The 24,913-nt window shown below is 45.0% G+C and overlaps 1 protein-coding gene across 2 annotated transcripts in view; it reads right to left on the reverse strand.

The window, feature by feature from the left end:
• GOLIM4 (golgi integral membrane protein 4) overlaps positions 1 to 23,861 on the reverse strand; it is a 27,534-nt gene extending 3,673 nt beyond the window's left edge. Inside the window, exons 1-12 of one of the 2 annotated variants that reach the window (XM_027896139.1) lie at positions 23,557 to 23,861; positions 11,928 to 12,002; positions 10,736 to 10,785; positions 9,955 to 10,008; positions 9,286 to 9,436; positions 7,885 to 7,967; positions 7,181 to 7,264; positions 3,848 to 4,015; positions 2,765 to 3,097; positions 1,318 to 1,556; positions 798 to 877; positions 323 to 435 (exon numbers count right to left, since the gene is read on the reverse strand). In XM_027896139.1, the coding sequence (XP_027751940.1) occupies positions 323 to 435; positions 798 to 877; positions 1,318 to 1,556; positions 2,765 to 3,097; positions 3,848 to 4,015; positions 7,181 to 7,264; positions 7,885 to 7,967; positions 9,286 to 9,436; positions 9,955 to 10,008; positions 10,736 to 10,785; positions 11,928 to 12,002; positions 23,557 to 23,743 (1,617 nt within the window). In that variant the 5' untranslated portion in view covers positions 23,744 to 23,861. The remainder of the gene's footprint in view (positions 1 to 322; positions 436 to 797; positions 878 to 1,317; positions 1,557 to 2,764; positions 3,098 to 3,847; positions 4,016 to 7,180; positions 7,265 to 7,884; positions 7,968 to 9,285; positions 9,437 to 9,954; positions 10,009 to 10,735; positions 10,786 to 11,927; positions 12,003 to 23,556) is intronic. The other variant, XM_027896140.1, reaches the window with a different exon arrangement.
• Positions 23,862 to 24,913: the final 1,052 nt, after the last annotated feature.

Consider the following 24,913-nt stretch of genomic DNA (forward strand, 5'->3'; position numbering starts at 1 on the left):
ACCACCATGCTATTTTTTTGAGGCCAAATTTACCTGTTCAGTTCCCAGCTAAGTCCAAATTCTTTATTCCACCTAAAGCGCAGATCAAAGGAATGTGGAAATCAGCAATTTGCTTCCAACAAGGAAGCTTCTTTTTGATTTCCTCCCAGATCAATAAGGACAGCTTTAAATAGATTTTAGATGTTGTTCTAAACTGTCAAACCTGTCTCCCTAGCAGACCTCTCTTCATCTTATTTCTGTAACACACAATTATGTCAGACGAGACCTGTGGGTTCTCACTTCAGTAACGACTGCAATCCGCAGCATCTTAATTCATACTCACTGATTCATCAGCCTGCTGATTTTCTGCTTGATGTTCTGGTTCTTGCTGTTCATTTGCATTATTTTGATCATCATCTTCACCTTCATCCTGGTGCTGGTTGTCATGTTCATAAGCTGAAAAATTTCTCAGGTTATTATTGTGATTTCACTTAGTCCCTTCCAACCCAAACCATTCCATGATTCTCTATAATTTAAAGAGATCAAACAAACCCATAGACAGAGCCAGGAATGTAATCCCTATCCTAGGAGCTCAATCAAAAGGACACTTTTCCATTCAGGAATGTGAATATGATCTTTAGTAATTCCTCTATTCCACTCAGTCAGTTCAGTCAGGGTTATTTGAGCTTCTGGTTTTAAATTGCAAGTTTATGTTTCACTTGAATCCAAACTGCATATGAAATGAATATTAAAGTCTCCCATGGAAGGCAGCACACAGAGAACCTGTGAGTGTGGCAGGGACAGGAATCTTCCCTTACCTCCTTCCTCTTCCTGAATCCCTTGCTCTTCTTCCCCTTGTACAATATCCTGGTCCATGTTGTCATAATGAGCCTGTTGGCTGAGAACATTAAATGCCAAACATCATTTCAGCTTCAAAAAAGTGTGTTTCTGCTTTAATAAACAAACCCTCCACCTGCACCTCTGCCTCTCTCAGCACCTGCCAGAACGGGTTCCAATTTCACTTTCTATTGCCTGATGTTTTCTCACATCACCTTTCCTGAAATACTTTTGATAGAACAAAGATTTTCCTGTCCTGCTACACACACTCTGTGCCTGCCTCTCTGTGTGGAGTTCACAGTCCTGATGGCTGTGGGTCAGGCAAAGAGCAAAGTCAGGCCCCTGAATTTTGGGAAACCAAACTTCCAGCTCTTCAAGGAATTAGCTCCCAGGACCCCCCCACCCCGGGAAACCACCCTCAGGGACAAGGGAGCAGAGCAGGACTGTGACACCACGAAACCTCAACACAGACCACGACAAATTCACATGGAGGAATTGAACCTGAGCTGGTTTTTGTAGAGTTTTTCCCCTTGTTCTGCCTGTTTGTGGAGCTGGAGCTCTTTCTCCTGGAGCTGCTGCTGCCTCAGGATCTGCCCTCGCAGCCTTTGCTGGTGCAGCGACTCCTGGTGCTGCCGGAGCTGCTCGGCCTCCTCTGCTCTCTGGGCTCCAAGGTGCTGCTGCTCCAGCTGTTGCTCATAAGCTGGTTTTTGTCTCTTTGGCACAGCTTTTGTTGGTGTTGCCTGTCCAAGAAATGTGTTAGTCACAGATTAATCATCGTTTCAGTGGGCAGGAACAAGCAGGGAGAAAACTGTCCAGAGGGAAAACTGTGCAGGTGGTACGTGCAATAGGCAAAATTACAGTAAAATTATTTTAAGTCTTCCTGTCTTTGCTTAAAGTTTAAATAATTTTTTTAACACGGACTGGAAGTGTTGAGGTGTTTGTGGAACAAGAGGAGATCATGTGTTGAGGGATACCAACCTCTCCTTTTCTCACACATCAAAAATATAAACCCTCCCAGTATACTACCAGTCTAAGGAGGTTTTGATGGCTGACAAGACAGCAAATGTTTCCATTGATTTAACTGGTAATCTCAGTGGGGGCTGCTTTTAGCCTTGAGTGAGACACTGCACATTTTTTTACACTCAGCAATAACTTAAAATAACTCCAGTTTCACAGCTTAACCCACTGCTGCTGTTCTGACCCACTGCACCTCTTCAGCAACAGCTTCTCATCACCCCAGAGTTACACAATTAATCTGCCAGCAGACAGAGTGTTAACAAAGCCTAAGGTGAGACCAGTAAAATACATTTTCCACTGGAGATCCAATCTAGAATGCAAATCCAGGATTTGCTGGTTTTATTTAGAGCTGCACAGAGCACGACTGGCTGTTGCTGAGCACTGATTTCCCCTGGCTGTTCCATCATGTTCACCTGGCAGTTAAAATTTCCTGTCAAATGATGATGAGCATTTAGATGGCAAAGTGTTTGCAGATCTGTCTGACAAGGAAACACGCTCCAATTTGCTGAGATGCATCAAATTAGCAGAGCAGGACATCTCTCCATCACAGTGCTGAGGATAAGCCCCATTCTCACCTGCTGTGTCCTTCACCACAGGCCTCAGATTGAAAGCAGGAGACAGGATTCAGTCTGCTGCTCTTTTTTATCCATCTGCTGCTTTTTATCAGCAGAATTAATGTTCATTAAGACTTGGCCAGCACTGCAGTACAAGCGTGCTCAAGTTGAGCCTGAATCCTGTGCATCCAAGTGCTTTGAATCCCAAATTTTCTATGAATATGACAGTAATTTTATCCAAAAAGCAGGGAGTGCTCTGAATCCCAAGCTTTCTATAAACGTGACACTGGTTTTACTTAGAAATAGGAGAGTGCAATACAGGGCCAGCAATGATAAGAGCAGCCTCATTTAAATAGCAAATCTGAAGAGCTCCATACCTCTGACTGGAGGTGATCACCCAACATGTTGGTTTCTTCTTCTTTCTGCTCCTGCTTTTTCCATTCGTGCTCTTCTGGGACTTGATCCTGCTCCTCCCCTAAGTGCTCAGGCTGACCTGCCTGCTCCATTTCTTCCTCCTGAAGTTCCTTTTTGCGTTCTTCTTCGGCTTGGTCAGCACGTTGCTCAACATCCTCTCCAGCCTCTTGTTGCTCCTGAATATTGAGCTCTTTGGGATGCTGGACCTCCTTAGCCCTTCCCTGGAGATGGAAGGGCTCAGCCCTGTCTGCTTGTCCCTGGGTATTTATTTCTCCTCTCTCTTTTGGCTTCTCATTCTGCAAAACATACACAGGATTATGTGTGGACAGGATATTGGGGTTTTTTTTTTAGTTTCAAGAGAGCCAAGGACAGATACAGATCCTTCATCCCAGCCTGGAGCACTGAACCTGCTGTCAGGAGGGCCAAGGTTTGGAACAAGCTACTGCTGAAGTGGAACAAAAATTCTTACAATCCTACAAAGCAAACTCAGTATTTTAGAGACACATTTCAGTGGTGGCAGCGCTGGGTTAACGGTTGGACTCGGTGATCTTGAAGTGCTTTTCCAACCTGAATGATTCCTTGATTTTTATTTCCTGTGGGTTCTGCCGTCTGAGAATTCTTGTAAAACAAAGACACAACTGATTTTGTAACTTCTGGACTTCATGTTTTCTTCCTGAACGCTGGAGCGTGTGCCAGTTTTAAAGACACTGACCTTAATGTGCCACTGGAACTTCACAAACCACAATTCCTTCACCACTTGCTCAAGCTTTTCTGTAACCCATGAGGCATTTAAAATGTTATAGATCACTTTTTCAGAAAGTTAAGACTTTCAGCAACTTCTTAAAACAGCTGACACAAATACACTTAAAACTGTCACATGAGAGAAGGGCACCATGAATATATTTTTATCAATAAGATCAAACTGTTCCTTGCTGTTTTACTCGAGATCTGACAAATAAAAACACACTTTCTAATAGACTTTCAGCACAGGTTTTGCTGGATAAGAACCATTTCTGTGGTGTCTGAAGCCGGTCAGCGCTTCCTACCTCCTGGTGCTGCTGAGCCACAGCTCCCTGGTGCTCCGGGAGGTCACTGTGGGGGGACATTCTCCGCACCTCAGGCTGCTCATTCTCTCCTTCCAACCTCTCAGACTGTTGGAAACTCGGTATTTTTTTGAGGGTGTCCTTCAGCTGTTTGTATTCCTCCACCTGGGACTAAAGCCAACATGTTAATTACAGTGTGTCCAAATTAATTTCTCGATAAAAAGTAGTTGCCTCGCTGTAAACTTGCTGGAGGGACAACGTGGTGGAAAGGTTGGATATTCCAGGGAGGAGAAGGGACAGGAGTTTTAGAACAGGTTTTATCTCCACAGATTAGGTAACACTGATTGATCAGGACCTTTTCAGCCAAAGTGCACATGCATACAAAGTGTATTAGAAACATCTCTGTGGGGCAGAGAGGAAGATTTGGTTTATTCATGCCAAGCAGAAGTGTCAGAAGGGGATGATGCAGTTTTCCTGGCAGCCTAAAGCAAAGGAAATCGAGAGCACCACAACTTCTCCTTTGCTGGCAGTAAGAAGTGCAGCTCTTCCAGAAACAGTAGTTTTAAAGTACATACATGTCATGAAAATGCCAAATCCTCAACACTTAGACAGGTGTCCCACAAGGCAACAGCCAACATAACAGAAACGAGGCAAAGAAATTCATAGCACACCACTGGTGAAGGGCAAGGGGAAAAAATGAAAAGAAGTAGAAGGAAAATGTAAATTTCTAAAGTCTTCCTGAAATGCAAGGGTAAAATGTTGTAATTGATTTGCTGTTGAACTTCGTGGAAGATCAGGGTGCTTTCAAAAGGCTTTAAGGGAAATCCAGATGGGTTGGGACACCAGTTCCTGGCTCTGCAGCAGGTGCACAAGAAGGATTGTCGATGGAATAGATTTTTTGGGATAGGTAGGATGTATAAAAGCTGCCCAGCATGTACAAAAGGTGGTGCCTCACCAGAGGGTTTCTCTGCTGCTCCTGTGATGGTGGTGGTTGTGTTTGCCACCAGTTTGAAATCAGAGGTGCATTTACTAAACCTTTATAAAATTCAGTTGAAAACCTGTCTGGTTCCCCCTGGGTGCCCCTGGGTGTGCACTGTGGTACAACACCCACCCAAAACAACACCCACAGTGCTCCAGGCTGGCAAGGGGCAGCACAGCCCAGCTCTGAAAGCAGACACAGCCCAAAGCATCTCCAAAACCCCCTGTCAAAACAGACAGGCCAAAAAGCAAAGCAGAGTGCACAGTCATTCTTGTCATTCCAGAGGGATACTTCTGCTTCCTGATTAACTGCTGGAGAGAGTAAGAAATTGTAGAGGGAAAAGTAATAGTTGCTGAATGTAAGACTAAAAGACAGGCCCTTTGACAAGGATATAGAGGGGGAGGACAAGAGGGAATGGCCTTGAGCTGAAGAAGGGCTGGGTTAGATTTGATATTAAGAATTAATTCTTCCCCATGAGGGTGGGCAGGCCCTGGCACAGGTTACCCAGAGAAGCTGTGGCTGCCCCAGCCCTGGAAGTGTCCAAGGCCAGGTTGGACGGGGCTTGGAGCAACCTGGGCTGTTGAGAGGTGTCCTATGGCAGGGGGATGGAATGAGATGAGTGTTAAGATCCCTTCCAACCCACACCATCCCATGTTTCTGTGATATTTAAACAGGGCACATCCAGATCAGAACTCAAGTACTCTGTTCAACTGCTGAGTCACTAAACTGAACATTCTGATTCAAGGCTGCAGCTTAAAAGGCAGAAAACAGGTTTTATTAAAATAAATAATTAATCAGTCTGGCTGTGACAAAGCACAAAGACCACAATGCTTTAAAGATTCAGGTCACAAACTCTTTAGTGCAGTATTGACTGCTGGTATTCAGTGTCTAGAACACAGGCAGGAATGGAGGAATCACTTCTGGAGCTGTGAATTAATCCCTTGGGAACTTTTCTGCAGCTGGTTTTGCAACAGTGCAAAATACCCTCTGCTCTGAAAGGGTGGGCAAGACCCTCCTCTTGAAGGAAAGGTTCTCCATGGGCCAAATGCCACATCCTGACTGCAGACAGAAAGGCTTTGTGTGGCACAAGTTTTCTAATGAAAGGACTGAATCAAAGCCAGGAGAAGTATATGGAGCTTCCCTTTGGATTCGGTGAGCCTTAAATCAGCCCCTGCCTCTGCCCCTGTGGAATTTCAGATGTTAGCAAGCACAGACCAAGTAGCAAACGTGGCCAGTGGGAGAAGAACTTAAAATGAGCTGTCAGCATGTTTTAGTACTGGAGATTAAGATCCTTCAGATATTTATCGAAGAGGGAATTTTCTGATCTTTCCCTATTTTTTGAATATCTACACATATTGACATGCACAACAAGGAGAGCTGGGGATAAAAAAAAAAAGAAGATCCAGTGCTTTTAATGCTGATAATGATTTTGTGGACCATGAAAACGCTTAAATGAGGAAAATCAATCAGGAATAAAAGTAAATTCACGCTGCCTAACTACCTTTCCCTCTGATCATTCACCAACAGTCTTCCTGTGCTTCCTGCAGCATTACTCCTGCTTGCAGATTCCCTGTGGTCCACACAGCTTGTACTGGCACAGCTGACTGAGCCTGCAACAGTTTGTGCTTCATGGATAGTTCCCTTGAAAATGACATTTAAGAAGTATAATGCTGCTGCTTTTGTTTTCTAAATTAATTTCAGTTCCACCTGGAGTTTAGAAGGGAAATATATATTATTCCTCCATACATATTCTGCTGCTGCACTGATGTCCATTGCCCAGAGCAGCTGTGGCTGCCCCATCCCTGGAAGTGTCCAAGGCCAAGCTGGATGGGGCTTGGAGCAACCTGGGATAGTGGAAGATGTCCCTGCCCATGGCAGGGGGTGGGATGAGATGATCTTTAAGGTCCCTTCCAACCCAAACCGTTCTGGGGTTCTGTGAAAGCCTTGTAGACATTCCAGTCACACACAGGAAGAGATTTTATACCAGCAGCCAGGTCTTTAGAAGTGATAAATGTGAACATCAGAGCGTGGGATGTTCAACCAACAGGAGTTTTATCAGAGAAGGCAGAGGAAGAAAGGTATTGACAGCTGCCATGGAAGCAGAGATACTCTGGTTATGGGTAACAACATGCACTCCTGGGCCTGCAATAATGGAGCTTGCTTTATTTTCTGACAGCCCTGTGAATTGTTGCAGCTTCTTAAGAGCAACCCTTGAACTCATGCACTTCCCTGTGAGTGCAGCACAGTGCCAGTGAAATCCCAGCATGCCAAAGGCCACATGCACCACACTGCAGTGAACCAGGAAAAACAGAGTTTGGAGGAAGCTGAGAGCCGGGAGAAGCTGCTTTCCTTCTGACCTGAGCAGCAGCTAGTGCACTCTTGTGGTCTTCCAATGTCACCACAAGCTGGTTGTGCTGGGACAGCAAGTTCTTATGCTGTTGCTGCACAAAAAGAAGAACATCACATGTTTCACATCAAGTTCATCGAGGTAAATTATGAGGAGGCTGAGGGGTTTTGGAGCAGGAAGAGAATTCAGTTCGTTTCGAAAGGAAAATCCCCAGCTGGAATGACGGCACTTATTTATTTAACATGGCATGCATATTAAACAGACAGAGGAAGCGAGCACACCAGGGAAGGGAATGTGGAGGCCAGGATTTCTGTAGTTTAAAATAAAATTAAAAGCTGGGGTAGATGCTGATGAATGTTTTAAAGGAATAGAGCTGGAAAACATTAGGCATTGAGTTTTGCCAAAACTCAGTTCTTAACTTGCAAAATCCAATTCCCAATTGTAAATTCTATACTAAACACTTCTCTTCATTGTTGTGGGATTTTTTATTTGTTTGGGTTTTTTGGGGTTTGTTTGTTTGGTTTTTTTGTTTTGGTTTGGTTTAAGTGCAGGTGGCCAAAGACAAGAAATCCAGTCCAGCCATATTCATTCCTCTCCTTTTGGCCACACAACAGAAACCACAAGTTTTCAGCACAGCCTAATTCTGGCTTGTGAAAACTTGGGAAACCTTTTTTCAACCTGATGTTGAAAGTTCCCCTCGGATTCAAAGCCTACCTTGACATCCTGCAGCTGGGTGTGAATGTCTTGGTGAGCTTTCCTCAACTGCCTGTTCTCCTCCCGTAGGTTATACAGGGACTCTGGTGAAAAGAAATGACACACAGGATGTTAATGCAGATTTTAAACCTGCTCAGGTTTATAACACCAGGCTAAGCATCAAAATTAGGAGTGTAACACAATCTCCATAAAATCCCACACAATTGCTACAGTGAAAATTAATTAGAATAACGGTATGGTTTGTTTTTGTTCTGTCTCTCTCCCAAGCCCTATGAAAACCAATTTTCCAGCAGAAAGTTGTAACATTTGGTTAAATTTTATATCAGTGCACTCGGTCTGCATCTGGAACTCTGCATCACTGCTCCCGCTGGGCACTGCAGATGGCAAAATTCCTTATGGAAACCTGAATCTTTGAAAGGCAGAGAGGAAGGAACCCTCCTCTCTCTTTCCCCACATCCCATCTGGTGAGCAAGAATTTTTTGTGGTAGGACCAGGCTATTCCTTTGAAAGGGATGCCCAGATGACCAGAATGCTTAAAAAGCTTCAGGGACCAGGGAGAGGGGTTTGCATTCCCACTTTTTACATGATATTGTCGTGGAATGTTGTGAGCAGACACGGGCAGGCTGTTCCCACACTGCAGGCTGCAGCCCAGCTCAGCCCAGCTCGCCGTGTGACTGTGCTGCCAAGGCAGAGCTCATAAACACAAAATCCTGCAAGAGCCCCTGCAGACAAAGCTGCAGACAGCTCCAAAACCAACTCCTGAGTTAGTGACACATGGCAGAGCCTGCCTGAGGGCCCTGGTGGGGACAGCCCCATCCTTTTGTTCTGTGGAAGTGTGTAATGAGGATTGAAGGGGCCTGAGAACTGCCAAGAATCTCTTCAGCAGGGAAGTGGATGCCAAGAGTAAAACATGAATCCATCATCCAGGTATTCAGGTGTTTCAGGGGAGCTGATACACAGAGGGGAAAATGAGGTCTAAAATGCATATAAAGTCACTTCATAAAGAGGCACAATTAAATCTCTGATAGAAGTGGCAAATATTCTTAGATTCCATTTCAATTACAAAAAAGAATAAAGAGGCAAACCTATTTTTCCAGGTTTATAAAAGTTTTAGAAGTAAAAATGAAAGTCTGGCTAAACAGCCTCTGACACTTGACAGGCTTTTAAGTGCTGAGTTTCTTACTGTTTCTCTAACCCAGATACAAACACAAAGCACATGTGAATAGATTTCAGAAAGAAGCCACAGACAATCATCAGTAAAATGTAAACTTAGCAGGAGGCAGAAGGTGCACGAGTGACCCGTGAGTGAGAACAGAGAAAATGCCTCCCTCACCTCACACAAAACACAATGGCAAACAAACACACCACTTGAGGGGACAGCCAGACACAGGTTAGATTTACCCTTCAGCTTGGAGATCTCCTGCTCCTTCTCCTGCTGCAGCTGCAAGTACCTCTCCTTGTGAACACTGAATGTCCTGCTAAACTCTTCTCCTTGTTTTCTGTGATCTTCCTCAAGGTCAGCGTGCTGCTTCTTCAGCTCTTCGTGTTGACTCTGCAAATACCAAGTTGGGACAGTGGAGCAGTTCTGTATCTGCATATCTGGCTAATATTGTCTTTGGCAACTTGTTTAATGAGCAGAGATGAATGGGCAGCATTCATAACAGGGAGGTTATTATTCCAAGCATGCACACTGAAGCTCCTCTCAAACACAGGATGATCTCTGTGATGAGCAGGGTTCTGTTCCAGGGCTCTGTCACCTCGGCCCACATTGCACTGTCCCTTTGGGAGCTGCTGAATGTGTCCAAGAAAATCCTCACGTGCCAAACCATGGGAGGGGCTGATAAGCTCAGCATTCCCTACAATAACTGCATTTTGATAAGATTGAATTACCCCCCCTGGAAAGCCTGACTGGGAAAGGCTGCAGGAAATCATCTTTTAAGGGTGCTGTGGAGAGAGGAAAGCACTGACCATGTTCTGACACTCTGGAATGAACCAGAACCCAGCAGGGCCGTGTCCCCCCAGTATAACCAGTCTGACAGGGCACTGGTGTCCTGCTGCCCCAGTACCCACCTTCAGCATCTGGTGCTGGACACTCAGAGCGCTGTATCTGCTGTTGGAGTCTTGCTGTAAAGCACAAACACCCGTGTCAAACAGAACCACGCTGACATTCCTCTAAATTCCATTCAGTCAGTTATTTAGGAGCCACCAGATAAGGGGTGTAACTCCCCAGGAAACAAATTCCCCCTCCCCCTTGCTCTGGAGCAGAGCAGGCACACACACTTTGCACTTACTGCAGCAACAACATATTTTAAGTTACATTACTCAGCTCACAAACTGCTCCCCAGTTTCAACATGAAATAGCCATAAAATCCTAATTTACTCGCTTTATAAAGAGTTCCCCACAGGTCTCTGGGTCCTCTGCCAGATACAGTTTTTCCTTCTGGCACTTGGTATATAAAACAAAGTTTCTTGATGTTTTTATACTTCCCAGTTCAAAGCCCACGTGTTAGAGAGCTGTCACTGTGTTTTTCCCTGTGGACTGAGCTACAAAAAGATTTCCAACACCTTCTCATTCCCCTTTCCCCTTAAATATAAGAACATTATGTTTGAACTACCATAATATAAATAGGAGGATATTTTCTAAATTAATTTTCTGGAGAGATATTAAGTATCTCCTACTACAGCTCCAATAATTAGGAATTGGAGAGCACTTTTGCATGCAGAGTAGACTGGGATAAGTGAGAGCTCTTTCAATTAGTATTTTGCAAGACCTCTTCCTTTGAACAGTTATAATTGCAAAGCATTTCCTTTCTCAGCTATTAAAAACTTGCACTAGGAAAAGATGACTTACCCTTCCTTTATTTAGTGTTTCCTGTGCTTCTAGTTTATAAACAAGAAAATCTGCAACATAAAAAGGGAAAGTACTGATGAAAAAAAAAAGAACAGGAAGATAAGAATCTGTGCTTAAATAACTTGACTGTTGCATGACATAAATTCTCTTAAGAGCTGAATACTTGTACAAATACAATTTTCTTAATAAGAACTTTAAAAAAAATGAAGAGTTGAACAAAATGCTGAACTTAGCTTGGTTAAAAGGTATCACAGTTTCATAAAATGTTTTCATTTAAAAGTTTCCCATCTTGGTGTGACGTGGAGGGGGTGGAGGCTCAAGACTCTGAATGGGCCCACGAGCATCATTCAAAAGGAAAAGGACATTTACAAATCGTGTATTCTTGGAAATGAGAAAACATTCCCTCGTTTGTTTCTTTATCCCCTTTTTAGGGTTTGAAAACGCTGCCTCGCCCTTGGATAGCAACAGGACGGTTCTACACTAGATGGCACCAGAAACCCACCAAGAACTTCACGGTGAGAGTCATTCCTTACTCCTTTTCATCTCTGCTAAAGTAGCATTTTAATTCAGCACCCGAGCCCTCAGTTTTAGGAAGAACAGAGGCTTTAACTCTGAAAATTGAGGTGAATTTAAAGCAACAACAGAGTGAGGAAACTCTGGAGGATTGAATCCTGCTGAACTTCCACAGGGGGCAGAGTGTAAGAAATACAATTTGTGCCAACGTTTCCCCTTCACACACCCCCTGGAACTCAGTTTTAATCAGGAAAGTGGATGTGAGCATGTGTTTACCCTTAAGCACGTGGAAAAGGACTGATTCAGAGTCTAATTTCCCAGTGATGGCATGCAGGAAGAGATCCCATGTTTGTGGTACAAGTTTTGAATGTCTGGCATGCCAGAACAGGATTTCCACATGCCCACACTCCACATACATGTTAGGGTTATGCACTGGGATATAAATATATTCTCTATCTATATTGTGTCATGTTGCAGGGATCTGTAAACAGTACTAAAAAGATGATTACTTTAAAAAATAACTGATTAAAAAAATAAAGAAATAAGAGCTACTAAAAAGACCAGCACAGCTCTGCCAAGGGGGTCCTGCTAATGTGTTACTCAACACATTTAAAACCGAACAAAGAGCATTTGGAGTTAATAATCAAGTTAAATGCCAAAGTGAAAAGCACGGTTTTACCTTCTTTTGCTTTCTTATGTTCGAGCCTCTCCTTTTGTAACGACTTTTCTAATCTTGACCTGTGCTCATAGACAACTGAAAAGAGAAATTTGGCACAGGATTCATTTAAAAAGTGACACGTGCAAACCCCACCACCCACCCCCAACACACCCAGGGGGCGTTGGCACAGAACACACCAGGAAAATACAAGTGGGATGAGGTCACAGGATAAAGGGCTGTTGGGATCATCTGGGACGTGTTTTATTGCATGTTTTATTGATCCTCAGTCCTGAGTGCACAGACATGGCTGGGATAAGCAGGTTAAGTGTTTTGTTCATGGACACAGTCAGCTGTGGTGGAGCTACATGAAAGCTACCAAAATCCTACTCCTAAAGCTACCAAAATCCTCCTCCTAAAGCTACCAAAATCCTCTTCCCTTCTGGGGCATGCAGGCACATTTTCCCGCGCTTCCATCCTCTCCTGCCTTGTTTGCAGAGGGACAAGGAAATAAGACAGGACAACTTCACTGCCAGAGGAATTCCTGGCAGCAAAGGAACTGTCACAAGGAGGGCAGGGATGGCACAAGGAGGGCTGAGAGAGGGCCAGCACTGCACAGGCTGCTTAGGCTGAGGCATAAGGAACCTAATTCCTAAATTCTTCCGAAAACTGGGCACACAGTATTCCTTTGGCACTGCCTAGCAGCAGTTTATGAATCCCAAAGACTGTCCAAGCTGCCCACAGGTCCTTTGTGCACATCCCAAAATGGGGTTTACATTGAGTCTGTTTGTTTGTTTGTTGTATCCGTGTGTATTTAGAACATCCAATATCTCCTGGCACAAAGTCCCCCCAATTTCACTGCCAGCAAAGCAACATTTCACTCAGCTTGTGCTTTGGACATGAGTTTGGGATGTGTCTCACAAAGGATGAGCCACATCAGTCCCTATTTACCCCTTCCTCAGCACTCACTAGGCTGAAGGATCACTACCTGAAATAGCCAAGTTTCCAGCAAAGGTATCAATTAAAACTCCTGAAAATGTACAATTATATGCATCTTTCACTGCCCTAATTACAACTTGCCCTCTTTCAAATAATTATTCATTTATATTAATATAAGAAGTGATTTTCCCATCAAAACTAGGAAACTCACTTTCTGAGAATAAACCACCGGTGAACACGAGCCTTCAGCAGCAGGCATCAAGTAGAGATCTGTATCTTGGCAGCCTCAGAAGGCTCCTCTTGCACCCTAAAACCTGTTCTTAATTCCACCAAGGTGCATTCTGCAGGCTTATCTACAAGTGTTTACGTGTTGGCTCGGGAGCCAGATTGCTAATCAATCCTTGGCACCTATCTCCACTTTGCTATTTATCTTCTAAAGTCAAGGGCATCAGTCAAGATGAACCAATGTATCAACATCCTCTGCAAGAAAACAAGCATGTCATGAATATTCACAAAGCAAGCAGGCCTGGGAAAAGGGGGGGAAAAAAAGGCAGCAGTGCAGTAATGGTTTTATTTAGGCCCTGGAGGTAGTGAATGCTGAATTATAGTGCAAAAGGAACAGTGGTTGTAGCACAGCGGCTCAGGAGAGCAATGAAAAGCCATAATGGGTTTCTCCTCCCATGCAATCAGAGGTGGAAACAGGGGTTTTGGCAAACAGGCTAAACCACAGATGGATTCGGGGGGGTAACATTTTCCAGCCCGCTTCTCTGCCTGCAAGTGCACCTTCCACAGCTCCTCCCGGTGCTTTAAGGGGGGGAAACCCCGCTCAACAAACCCAGACCAAGGCAGGAGCAAAGGAGAAGGGGAAAGCAGGAGTTTGGGGTTTAGGGACCTCTGCTGAGCTCTGCCTTCACCCTGAGCTTGCAGAGTCTCTCCACCCCTCCCAGGTCACGCATCCTCAGCCTTCTGCGTGCTCACCTTTGAAATACTGGCACAAAGCTGGGGAAGTCTTAAAAAAGGGGCTAAAACCAACTTCCTCCCACACCTCTGACCTTCTGCTTCATTGACTGGCTGCTTCAGCATGTTTATCTCTGATAAAAGTCCATAATGTGCAATGTAATGAAGATTTTGATTAAGAATCGTTATTAGGAAGGCACAGCTCCCATGTTTTCACTCTTGCTCTTTTGTGGGGTAGGTTGCAAGTCAGATTTTATAAATAAGTTTCATGGTTTATCTCCCACAAACATAAATTATTTCCACCAGTTAGGAACTTTAAGAGTCCAAACTACAAAGGGCTTGCTACTACAGCAGGGTGTTCCCCTTCTTCACTGCCAGCCTGGGTAGAAGATGGCTGAGCAAGAAGCTGAAAGAAAGAAATACATTGAAAAGCAGGTTTTTTGTAAGAGGTTTCCCAGCTGGGGGGGAAACTGCACAAATCATTTTTCCTGGGGTAGGCTTTTAATTTTGTACTGATCTTTACACAAATAATTGAAGCTTATTTCTACATTATGTTTAATAGAGTGATGATAAAAAAATAAGGGGAAAACTGCTGTCATCTAATGGCTAATATGCACAATTCCAAAGCTGGAATAACTGCAGGTATCAGTTTAATTCTTGAAATTACCTACAGAATGCAACCTACACAAAGGAACAAAGAACCACAGAAACCCACAGAGCCCAGAACGTGAACTGTAACATCACAGCTTGATAAAACACCTTTCACCTTCGACAAGGAAACACTGAACAGTCCTTGAATTGATCCCAATTAAATCAAGCCCTTGATTTAAGGCACTCCTCATACAGAAAAGGAAGTGAAGGAGAAGGGGGGTGTGGGATGCTCTGCAGAGTCTCAGATTACACCACTTTGACCAGTGCTGAACGTTAATTGCAACACAGGAGTTGAGGGAGGTGATGAAAGCAAGAGTATTTAACAGTCCTGGTTATTTCTCTTATCACTGCTCTGCACCTCTAAGCAGCAAAATTATTACCAAGCAAAAATAGTCATTATTGTATATTTAGGAGAAAATATTTCCTAGTTTCCATTTTCAGCAATTTTGTGACTGTGTTACTTTGGTTGTTTGGTCTGTCAGAAGCATGATCTCAGAGTCTACGATACCCCAGCTCCCCCTGTCTTACATACTGGAAAGTCAGACTACATTGGGATTTCAATACATATGATGCAAGAAATTTTACCAATTTCAATGACATTGTTTCTTACACAATTCTGCAATCTTTCTCTAAGCTTACAGTAATACCTTTCATTTAAAACCAGCAGATTTCAGTAGTCTTGGCAACAGTCAGTGTTGTTTTCTCTCAGACTGTGGCAGAGTTGAAGTGAACCAGCAGTGTGGGGTAAATCACCCTGGCACTCTTCTAGTAACACCACAAAGGTCTGTAGGATGTGGACTTGCTGTAAAAACAGTCAATTCCCAATTCTTGTCATTGCTAATGGAACCATTTAAAACATGAATGCAGCTTTTCTGCTGAGGGTGAAGCACTTCCATGAGCCAAGGAAGAACCCCTCCAGTATGGGATGGAGGATAAATTCCCCAGTCCAGTGACAACAACTGAAATTTTGATCTCAGAAGGTATTTCATTCCTCCTCTGACACTGATGCTTCATGCTGGGAGAAGATGTTATTAATACAGCAAGGCCTGCTTCCTAAGCTTCCTAGGTATTTGATTAAGTCAGTGAATCTGCCTTCAAACAAAGAGATCCCTAATCTCATCAGGAACAGATTATCAGGCTCTGGGCAGCTCCTGCTCAAGCATCAGGATTCCCCAGCACGGTACAAACCGTGCTGGCCACAGGATCCCAGGATGTGCCTCATCCATTCCAGAGACTCTCAGCTGACAGTTCAGCACTAAATGGATATTCCAGTGACACTGAAAACAGCTAAGGAACAGTGGAAGACCAGAACAACTACAGTGCAAGAAAACAACATTACAAAAACCATGTCTTTATCATAGAATGCCAAAATGGTTTGGGTTGGAAGGGACCTTAAAGCCCTTCCAGCTCCAACACCCTGCCATGGGCAGGGACTCCTTCCACTAAACCAGGTTGCTCCAAGTCCAAATGATTGCAATGCATTGAACAAAATACTGAAGCTGTTTAATAATTTACGTCCCTGAACTTTTCTGGTTTGAATTTACACAAAAAAACACAGAAATAGAAGCCAAGACAATGTAAAACTGATTGTGTGTGAGGTTTAATTATGGAACACTTTTGCATCCAGGCAGATGGAATGTTCTCATTTTGCTCACTGCAAGCCACAGCTGGCACTGGATGGAGTATGAGAATTACCTTTACTTTAAAACAAACTCCCACACTTTTCAATTTACTCACATGATCAAGTGATGGTTTTGCCTAATTACAGCCAGTCCTGCAAATTGGGAAAAACTAACCCTGTGCATTGGAAGTTGTGCTTAAAAATAACCACAGCTTTGACTTAATTCCCTAGTCATCTGTGTCGCTCAGAGTGTTAATAATTTTAAGAGAAAAGCTTGCATTTGATATCTGGATCTTCACATCCAGGGGATTTGCAGCGTTTGTCACAGACCTACCAACGATCTCAGTTTGCACAAGGAAGGAAGTGAAACATCTGCTTTCAGAGGTGCTGCACCAAAAATGAGCTGTCACTTCAAATTCTCTTAACTCAGTCAGTACTCCAGCAGTCAGAAGCTCTGTTCTAACTACAAGTTCCAGTAACTAGTTGTAGTTTTGCTTTGACTGCAGTCCTGGAAATGAGGGAACCCTGAGGAAATTCAGCACATCAATTCAGTTCACCCCGGAAACACACGCTTATATTTCCAAGAAATCATCGTGGCCTCTATTCGTTTAAAAGGGTGGCGTGCAATTATAAGGACGACACGAAAATTAATTTCTAAACTGGAGTAAAAATCTACGTTTCATAGAATCCTTTTCCCCCAGCCTGCCTCACGTACTGCCTTTCTTAGAAGTCAGTAACACCTCCAGGAAACAACAGATTTAAGATATGTTGGGATAGAGGGAAGGATTTATCATGTTCAAACAGCAGACTGCAAGAGCTGCTGCTAAAAATACATTTGAGAAGGGGTATTAAATGAGATTAAATATTTAATCCCTCACAGATAGGCTTGTGCCCCGACTTTCATTAGGAAGGAGATCATGTTTTCTAGAAAAGGTTTCCTGGGCACTCCACAAAAGATTTCTGCCAACCTTTGGTACCACAGGAGGGATCAGCATCCCACCCTGCATATGCTGTTTTCTAAACACCTATCCAAGCTATTTTTTTTTTTCAAGTGATGATAAATGCAAATAGTTCAAACACAACCTGTGTAGTGATTTTAGACTTAAATTAGCAGAAAAAAAAACATACAAAGATTCAGCAGAGCTGCAGGGACAAGTTTTCTTCTCACACCATCTCTGTTTGTTGGGCCTGCTCAGCCCTCAGCTCCAGGAAACAAGGGCCTGTTCTTTCTCTCAAAAATTGTTTTAGACCTTTTTAGCAATGTCATGCAGGTCTGGTGATTCTACCTATACAGTGTCAGGAATTACATAGATATATATATATTCAGAAACTAGTAAAAAATAGACCTTGAAGAAAAAAACCCATAATCTATACAAGCACAAACTGCACCCAGAATCAAGAGTTTGAGATGGAGATTCATCATTTTGACTGAAAATGGCTCTGCTGAGCACGGTGATGTGGAGAGGAGCGAGCTGCCTGCTCTGCCCTCCAGGAGCTCAGGAAGGCCACACTTCTCTCATCATCTCTGTAATTAAGCCCTAGAAATTACTGCCAAACTCTGGGATCTGAGCCACCTCAGGAAAATAAGATACTGGGCTAATTTCAGATACCTTGGGGGGAGAGAGGAAATGTAGAGGAGGAGGTGGAGAAATTGCAGTTTCTTTAATTTCCTAATTAATGATACATAGTAGCAAAGCTCAAGAAGTTTGGGTTAAGCTCCATCACCAGAAAAAGATCAGAACTGCATCCAGCTCAGAAGACTCTTCTTCAAACAAGGAACAGCATTTAAACAGGTGGAATTCCTCAACTGCTCACCTCAGGCTCCAACAAGACTAGAAATTCATCCTCCTGTGTCCTAAAAATCCCAGGAAAAAAAAAATCACCCAACAAAAGATTCTGCTCTAATTACTTGCTCTGTATAGCTCATTTTTTTTCAGTAATCTGAATTATTTAGCTTTCATTACTATCCAACCTCAAAGCAGCACCTGACTTTCAGCAGGACAGATTAAATTACTTTTTCTATGCAAGGCTCCTATTCCAAAATGAGCAAAGTGAACTCTATCAGCCACAAATTGCTGGCAGTACCCTCACCACTACATCAGAGATGCTATAATGGGTACTCAGCTCTCGGAGAGGGTGGAAACCTTACTCATCATTCGCCCCACCCAGACACAAAGGCTGACAAGCCTGAATCCTGCCAGGAAAACAACCAGCCCAGTGAGACAATGTGCTTGGAACACTGGCTTTAAGACTTAGGAATTCAATCAGCCAGGAATATGTGATAGGAGATGACTGACAAAGAAGCCATCCTGCCTCTCTCCTCCTCTCCCAGCTCTGAAGTGTCCACAAATCCACACAGATCCCCCACTAACAGGCTTTAAGGGGCTTAAATCACGATCAGTAACAAAGAGTTTTGGGATCCAGGCTCTGCCTTGCATCAGGCTGGTGGTTACCAGGCTCAGTGTTAAACTGGGGAGAGGGAACAGCAAAACCCAGGGAACAAACCCACCCTGTTCCCTCACACTGCTTTACATTCCCTCTGACTGTGCTCTGGGATCTCCAGCCCAGCTTCCAACCGGGGTGCAGATGGAACATTGCAGTGCCGAGAGAAATCCATCCTGGAAGTGTCCTGCCCACCGGGAAAGTGATTTGAGGGCACTCAGGCACAGATTACAGGAATGAGGAAACAAATACAAATAAAGGCACTTGCTCAATTTATCTTTCCAGTCATGGAATTCTGCTGCTGGGAATCTTACTCACTGTGGACCTGGAAACAAACTTCCCTGAGTTAACTGGGTGGAACAGAACTCAAGCACCTTTTCTGTATTCAGGTTATGAAGCAGCCTTGGTAATTCCAAAGAACCCAAAATCTTCAGGTGGAGCTGCCAAACAGACACATCTTTTTAAAGATACATTTTATGCCTACAAATGCATATATGAATACACCTGACAGCATACAGCTCTTCCACACTAAAATCTCACCCAGTTTCAAATGTTTCATCCTGTGTTTTAAGAATCTGGAACATTAAATACCCATTGAAAACGTGAATGGAAGTACAGAAGGCAGATCCTTTGAGGAGGTGACAAACCAAAGTGTCCCATTTCAGGAAGCCAGGCAGCAGAATTTGGGATGGTGCATTGGCCACTTCATGCAGCCCCTGCACCTGGTGTTGAAGCACACACAGAACCAGCCTCTGCTAAGGATCTCCCAGATCTCAGATAGCAGCAAAACACAATAAAATAAGCCCTGTAACGTTACTGCAACCTGAAACTCGCAGGAATGGCAGGAATTCGGGCTGTTATTGTGCAGAACAACCAACCACACAGGACCTGTGGAGATGCAGCTCTACTTGTGTGACGCACGTGAAAAATAAGCCACCAAAAGTTAGTTTCTTCCTGGCTCTGCCAACTTAAGGTACAAGTTTAAATAGTGTCTTATAAAAGAGGGATGTGATAGTGGAGTACATCCACATCTCTCTGTGCATCACTGAGAGCAGCTTTGGCATCTCTGCAGTTTGCAGGCACACAAAATACATTCAGATTCCCAGAGGAACAGCAGGGAAATTAAGGTGGTACAAGGCACTAACTGTAGGTTGTTATAAGGCATAGGGATTAAAACAGATTAAACAGATTAAAATAGTACTTAACACTATAGGACAAGAAGACAGGAGGTGCAAGGGCTAAAAAGACATTTGTAGATACATTCAATCTTGCAGCGGTCACAGATACAATCAGGTTCCCCCACAGCCATCAGTGTGTTTCTGTTCTAGCAGCTGAAGCCTCTTCCTATAAAGCCACTTGTTCAAGACTTAGTTTGACACATCTTGGCAGGAGGCAGAGAGCACCAAGTTTTGCTTTTGTCACTTGAAGAAATCCTAAGCAAGATTATCTTCACCTTTCAAACATATAATGCTCGGAGAGTGAGATTTAAAAAATAATCATCTTACTGGGAAGATCAGCTTCTCTGTGAAAGACCTTACGGATCACAATGACTTCAGATTTTCCTCAGCAGTCAAAAAATTCCGTGCCATCTCTGAATTTTGCCCCTGGTATTCCATTTGAGGGTTGCAAAAGCAGCCTCAGCTTGGTACTCTTCTACAAAACCTTCCACAACATGAGCTTCTAAAGGGGGTGAGTTTTAAGACTCCAACTTCTCCACACCACTTATTTCTTATTGTGTTCCCCAAGTGGTAGATGACAGCTGTTTACTCCTGTATTGAACCTGTTTCACATGCTGGGTTTGAGCAAAACAAGGCAATGAAAAAGATAAAAATCTAAGTCAACTGGCTTTTCCAGCAAAAACAGAAAGCACAGCCCATTCGGGCATGAAGAACTGGCAGGTACCAAAAAGAAGGTTCTTATTACCTACACAGATGAAAAAAAAACCCTAAAAACCTGGGAAAAACAGTAGAGGTGACAGGGGGAAGTAAAGGGAGCTGCACTTTGAGATACAGCTGAGGATCGGGCTGGAGATTTTGGGCAGACCAAAGGCACTCAAGTTCCAAACTGCCACCCTGCACATAAACTTAGGAGTTGCCCGTGATGCTCAGGAGAACAACCAGGAAAGCAACTGCCTCTGCAGGCACCAAGCAATCACAGCAAAACCCTACAAAACCTCAGCTAACAGGTGATATTTCACTGTCACCCAAGCGTTTCAATCCAGTCAGACTTCCAGGAGCACTGCCAGCCTGCACCATACAGCCTCAGGAGCCTCAAAAACATCTCCTCAAGAAGTTCATTTTTTTTAGTTTATATTTAAAACAGTAAGAGCTTCCTGATGAATTGGTTGTTCAGGATGTAGAAGTCAGGGATATGTTTCTCTTCTCAGCTTGTAATGAGTTTAAAGCCTTGTAATGAGTTTAAAGTCTGATTTAATCACCCAGAAGAGCTGTGAACACCAAGAAATCAGCCACTGTTGGTAGAGCACCCTCCTTTCCTCCTGGCAATGCTTTGGCTTTGCCCTTTAACTGGCTCCTGTTTAAAAGATTTCCAAGTGTTTCCATCACACTTCAGGCCCCAAAGTTATCTCTAGTCCAGGATCTATAGATTATGCTGCATGGGAAATAGAAATTGTATTACATCAGTAATGCCCCACTTTATTTTATTGTTCTCATAAAATAATGAACTCAAAGAACAGATGTAGCTCAGATGTTCTTAGAGGAGTTTCCTATTTGGCAACAGGGACACTGTTGATTTAAAGTCCAGGTCATTTGAATTCAAAAGTTCAAAGTGCAGTCAGGTGCTGCACCTGTAAACAGGATTTTTCTGTCAACATTTTATGGCTGTTTCGAAGTCTCTGTTTGAAGACAATTCCTTCCTGTTGCTCCACATCAAAGAGTTAAATAGGAAAGGTTCAGAACAGGGATTGGTGTGGGGACCCCACCAGTTCACGCCTTGCTTGTGTCTCTCTGGGTGAGTCGGGCACAGGCTCTGAATTCCCCGTGTTCTCCTCACTAACCAGCTCCTACTGCAGAAATCCAGGTGGTTACACAGGGTGGGCCACTTCAGAAAGAGTCATTGAGAAAGGCAAGAAAAGTTTATTTCCCAAATCCTCTGAAGTCCTTAGGCAGATACCTTCCCTTTACTTCAGAGAGACGTGAGGCAGCTGCACTGAGTGTGTCTCTGGCCTCTCAGCCTCACCCTCTCTTAGGTAAAACAGCCACTTCCATAACACAGGAAAGTTTAAAGGGCCATTTTTATTGTTACATTATATTTTTCCCCTCCATTCAGTGACTTATTTGCTAATAATTACTTTTTTAAACAAGGTTTACTGCTACCACACTTGGCGTAGATAAAATCTCCTGCTTGCTAGGCCTTGATACACTGGCCTGGATCCCAGAACCATGTGAATTTATTGCATTGATTGTGAAATCTATTAATGTTATCAGATTATTCAGGTCAATATTTAACATTTTCGACTGATACACTGAAACAAGCAAGAGAATTCTATAAAGCACAGCTCTGTCACCACATTTGTCAACTACTTATTGCCTGCTGCTTCCATCAACATGCTTGGATAGGTGATGGCTGCTCAAAATAACGTTTCAAACACGGAAAGTTAAAACTTAGCAGTCCAGACCTAATATATCTGATCCAGAGAATCTCTCCTCTGTGTGTCAGGATAAAGTTTGTTGCGCATAACAAACTTTTTGGTAAAGCCAAAGCAACAGGAAAAGCCGACTTGTCAGATTTTAGCTCGAGAACAAGATGTTCCTGTGTCCTCTGCAAATTCTGTTGGCAAATATACAGCCTAGCAAAAGCAGCCCTTTAGCCATCTGCCACATACCCATCTCCCAGCCAAACATTTACACCTTTTTCATGACTAAAAATGAAGGTTTCTGGCAGATATTTCCACGGTATTACCTGGAAACGGCCTGGAATTGAAATGCTCGGTAATGATGGTCTCAGATGGTGACTGAACATATTGAAGTAACAAATCACTGTTAAGAGTCTAACAGCATAAGCCCAAACTCTGTGCTCTCTGCATACAAACTGTGTGCTTCCAGGCATGCTTTAATGTGTGCTTCCACAGGGAAGAGGATGGCTGAGGATCACCCTGAAGTTATGTGCTCTTACAGCTGCTACAGCAGATCCCTCTGATCCTTGTTTTACACCCTTTTGAGAAGTAAAACTCTTTTGAAAGTTGGCTCTGGGCTCCGTGCTGACCCGATAACCTTGCACTTGACAACCAGAGGGGTGCTGAGGTCTTGCACGTCCCAGACCACTGATGATTCGTGTATATATTTGCTGCTTTGCTTCTGATTTCTGGACATGCAGATGCCACACATGGGCATCTTTTACCTTCAAGCACAGGACACACAAATTTGGTGCATCCTTAAAACAAGATACACATGGACCTGTATTTATGTGGCAGCTGTAAGCCAAGAAATTCCAAGTTATACCGCGAGTAATAGATCAGCCGTATCCAAATAACTTATTTGAACTTCACTTTTAAATTACCCTTTCAAAAATGCTTTATTAGGATACTCCTCTCCTCCTCCCTGAATTTATTTAAGTTTATGCTGCCCAGGAACTGCAGCTGAACGTTCAGCATAAAATTAACATTTCAGTGACAACACTGAAGCACTCAAAAGTCCCAGACTGGACACGGTCTGCACTGCTAGATGGGCAGCAAGCAGTCCACCTGCCTTTTCCATTCATGCCAGGAACTACAGAGGGATGTGCAGTCCTTTGGGAACAAGAGTCACTATAAAACGTGTGGGGAGTGAGGGGGAACGAGAGTTGTCACGCAATCCACGGCAGAACCTCAGCACGGTTAGGATCCCACCCACGGTGAGACATCACAACCCCACAGGGCCGGGGGGAGAGAAGGGGGAGAAACGCATGGGGAGCAAAACTTTGGGAGAGGTAGGACAGCTGGAGCCCAGACCTCCCCAGAGGAGGAGAAGGACGAGGAGGAGGAGGAGGAGGAAGGTGCTCCCAAGCCTCGGGAAAGGGCAGCAGAGGCTCCTGCCGAGCAAGTACCTTGTAGCTGAGCCGAGAGGGACTCCTGATGCTGCTGGTACTTGAGCGCCGTGGCCTCAGCCTTCCTGAGCTGGCCCTGCAGCTCGTAGTAGAGCATCGCCCCGTAGAGGAACCCGAACACCACGGTCAGGAGCAGCAGGCTCTGGAAAATCCGCTTCTGTTTCCGGGAGCACATCCCGTTGCCCATGTCCCCCGCGGGGTCCCGGGGGCCCCCGCCCGTCACGGCTCAGCAGCGGGCGGGAGGCGGCGGCATCGGAGGCCCCGGGAGGAGGAGGAAGAGGAGGAAGGAGGGACGGAGGGAGGGAGGCGGGGCCGGCCGAGCAGCCTCAGCCCCTGGGCACCGCCGCGTTGCCCCGGGCGGGCTGCCGGGCGCGGGCAGGAGCGGGGCTCATGCTGGGGATGCCCCGTGTCCCTGCCCCGGTCCCCGCGGCCCGGGCCGGGGCGGCGCTGGCACCACCGCGGGATGCGGGAACAAAGGCACCTCCCCGGCCCCCCGCACTTACGTGTCCCCCCCTCCAGCTCCGCCGCGGCTCCTGCCGCGGGATCCCGAAGGAAGTCCCGCTCCGGGCGCGGCCTCATTGGGTCCGAGCGCGGGGCTCTGCCCTCCCTCCGGGGCGGCGGCGCCGGAGCGCATTGGGTGCCCGCAGCGTCCGTCCGGAGCGGGGCGATGCTTCCCCGCCCGCCCCCTCCATCCACGCGTCCTCGGAGCCCCGCATCCCCACCTCCTCACCTCCCCGCGTCCCCGCACCTCACGTCTCCAAATCTCCACATCCCCAAATCTCCACATCCCCAAATCTCCACATCCCCACATCCTCACATCATCCCCCCAGCCCCACATCCCCTCGCTCCCACATCCCTGTATCCCCACATCCTCATCCCCTCATTCCCCGGAGCAGGTGGAGGGGGCCTCGAGAATGGGGTCTGTGTGAGGGGAAGGGGATGAATAGGAGGGTGTGTGACACGGGGGGTGTGACATGGGGTGGGTGTGACACGGGGGGTGTGGCAGTGGGGGTGTGACAGCAGGGGTGACACTCAGAACGCGGTCCATGTGGCACAGCCAGCACCGCCTGGGGCTGAGGGGACGGCAAAGCCCCAGAGAGCCTGTTCTTGTAGCCGAGCACCTGAGGCACTTACAGCCTTCCTAAAATCATTGAATGGCCTGGGTTGGAAGGGACCTTAAAACTCATCTCATTCCAACCCCCCAGGGACACCTTCCACCAGCCCAGGCTGCTGAAAGTTCCATCCAACCTGGCCTTGGACAATTCCAGGGATGGGGCAGCCACAGCTTCTCTGGGCAACCTGTGCCAGGGCCTCCCCACCCTCAGGGGGAAGAATGTTTCCCTCAAGAGTCAATCTA

This window comes from Empidonax traillii, unplaced genomic scaffold (assembly GCF_003031625.1).
Source record: "Empidonax traillii isolate 1590-97213 ecotype Southwest subspecies unplaced genomic scaffold, ASM303162v1 scaffold482:size1200881, whole genome shotgun sequence".
Taxonomy (NCBI): domain Eukaryota; kingdom Metazoa; phylum Chordata; class Aves; order Passeriformes; family Tyrannidae; genus Empidonax; species Empidonax traillii.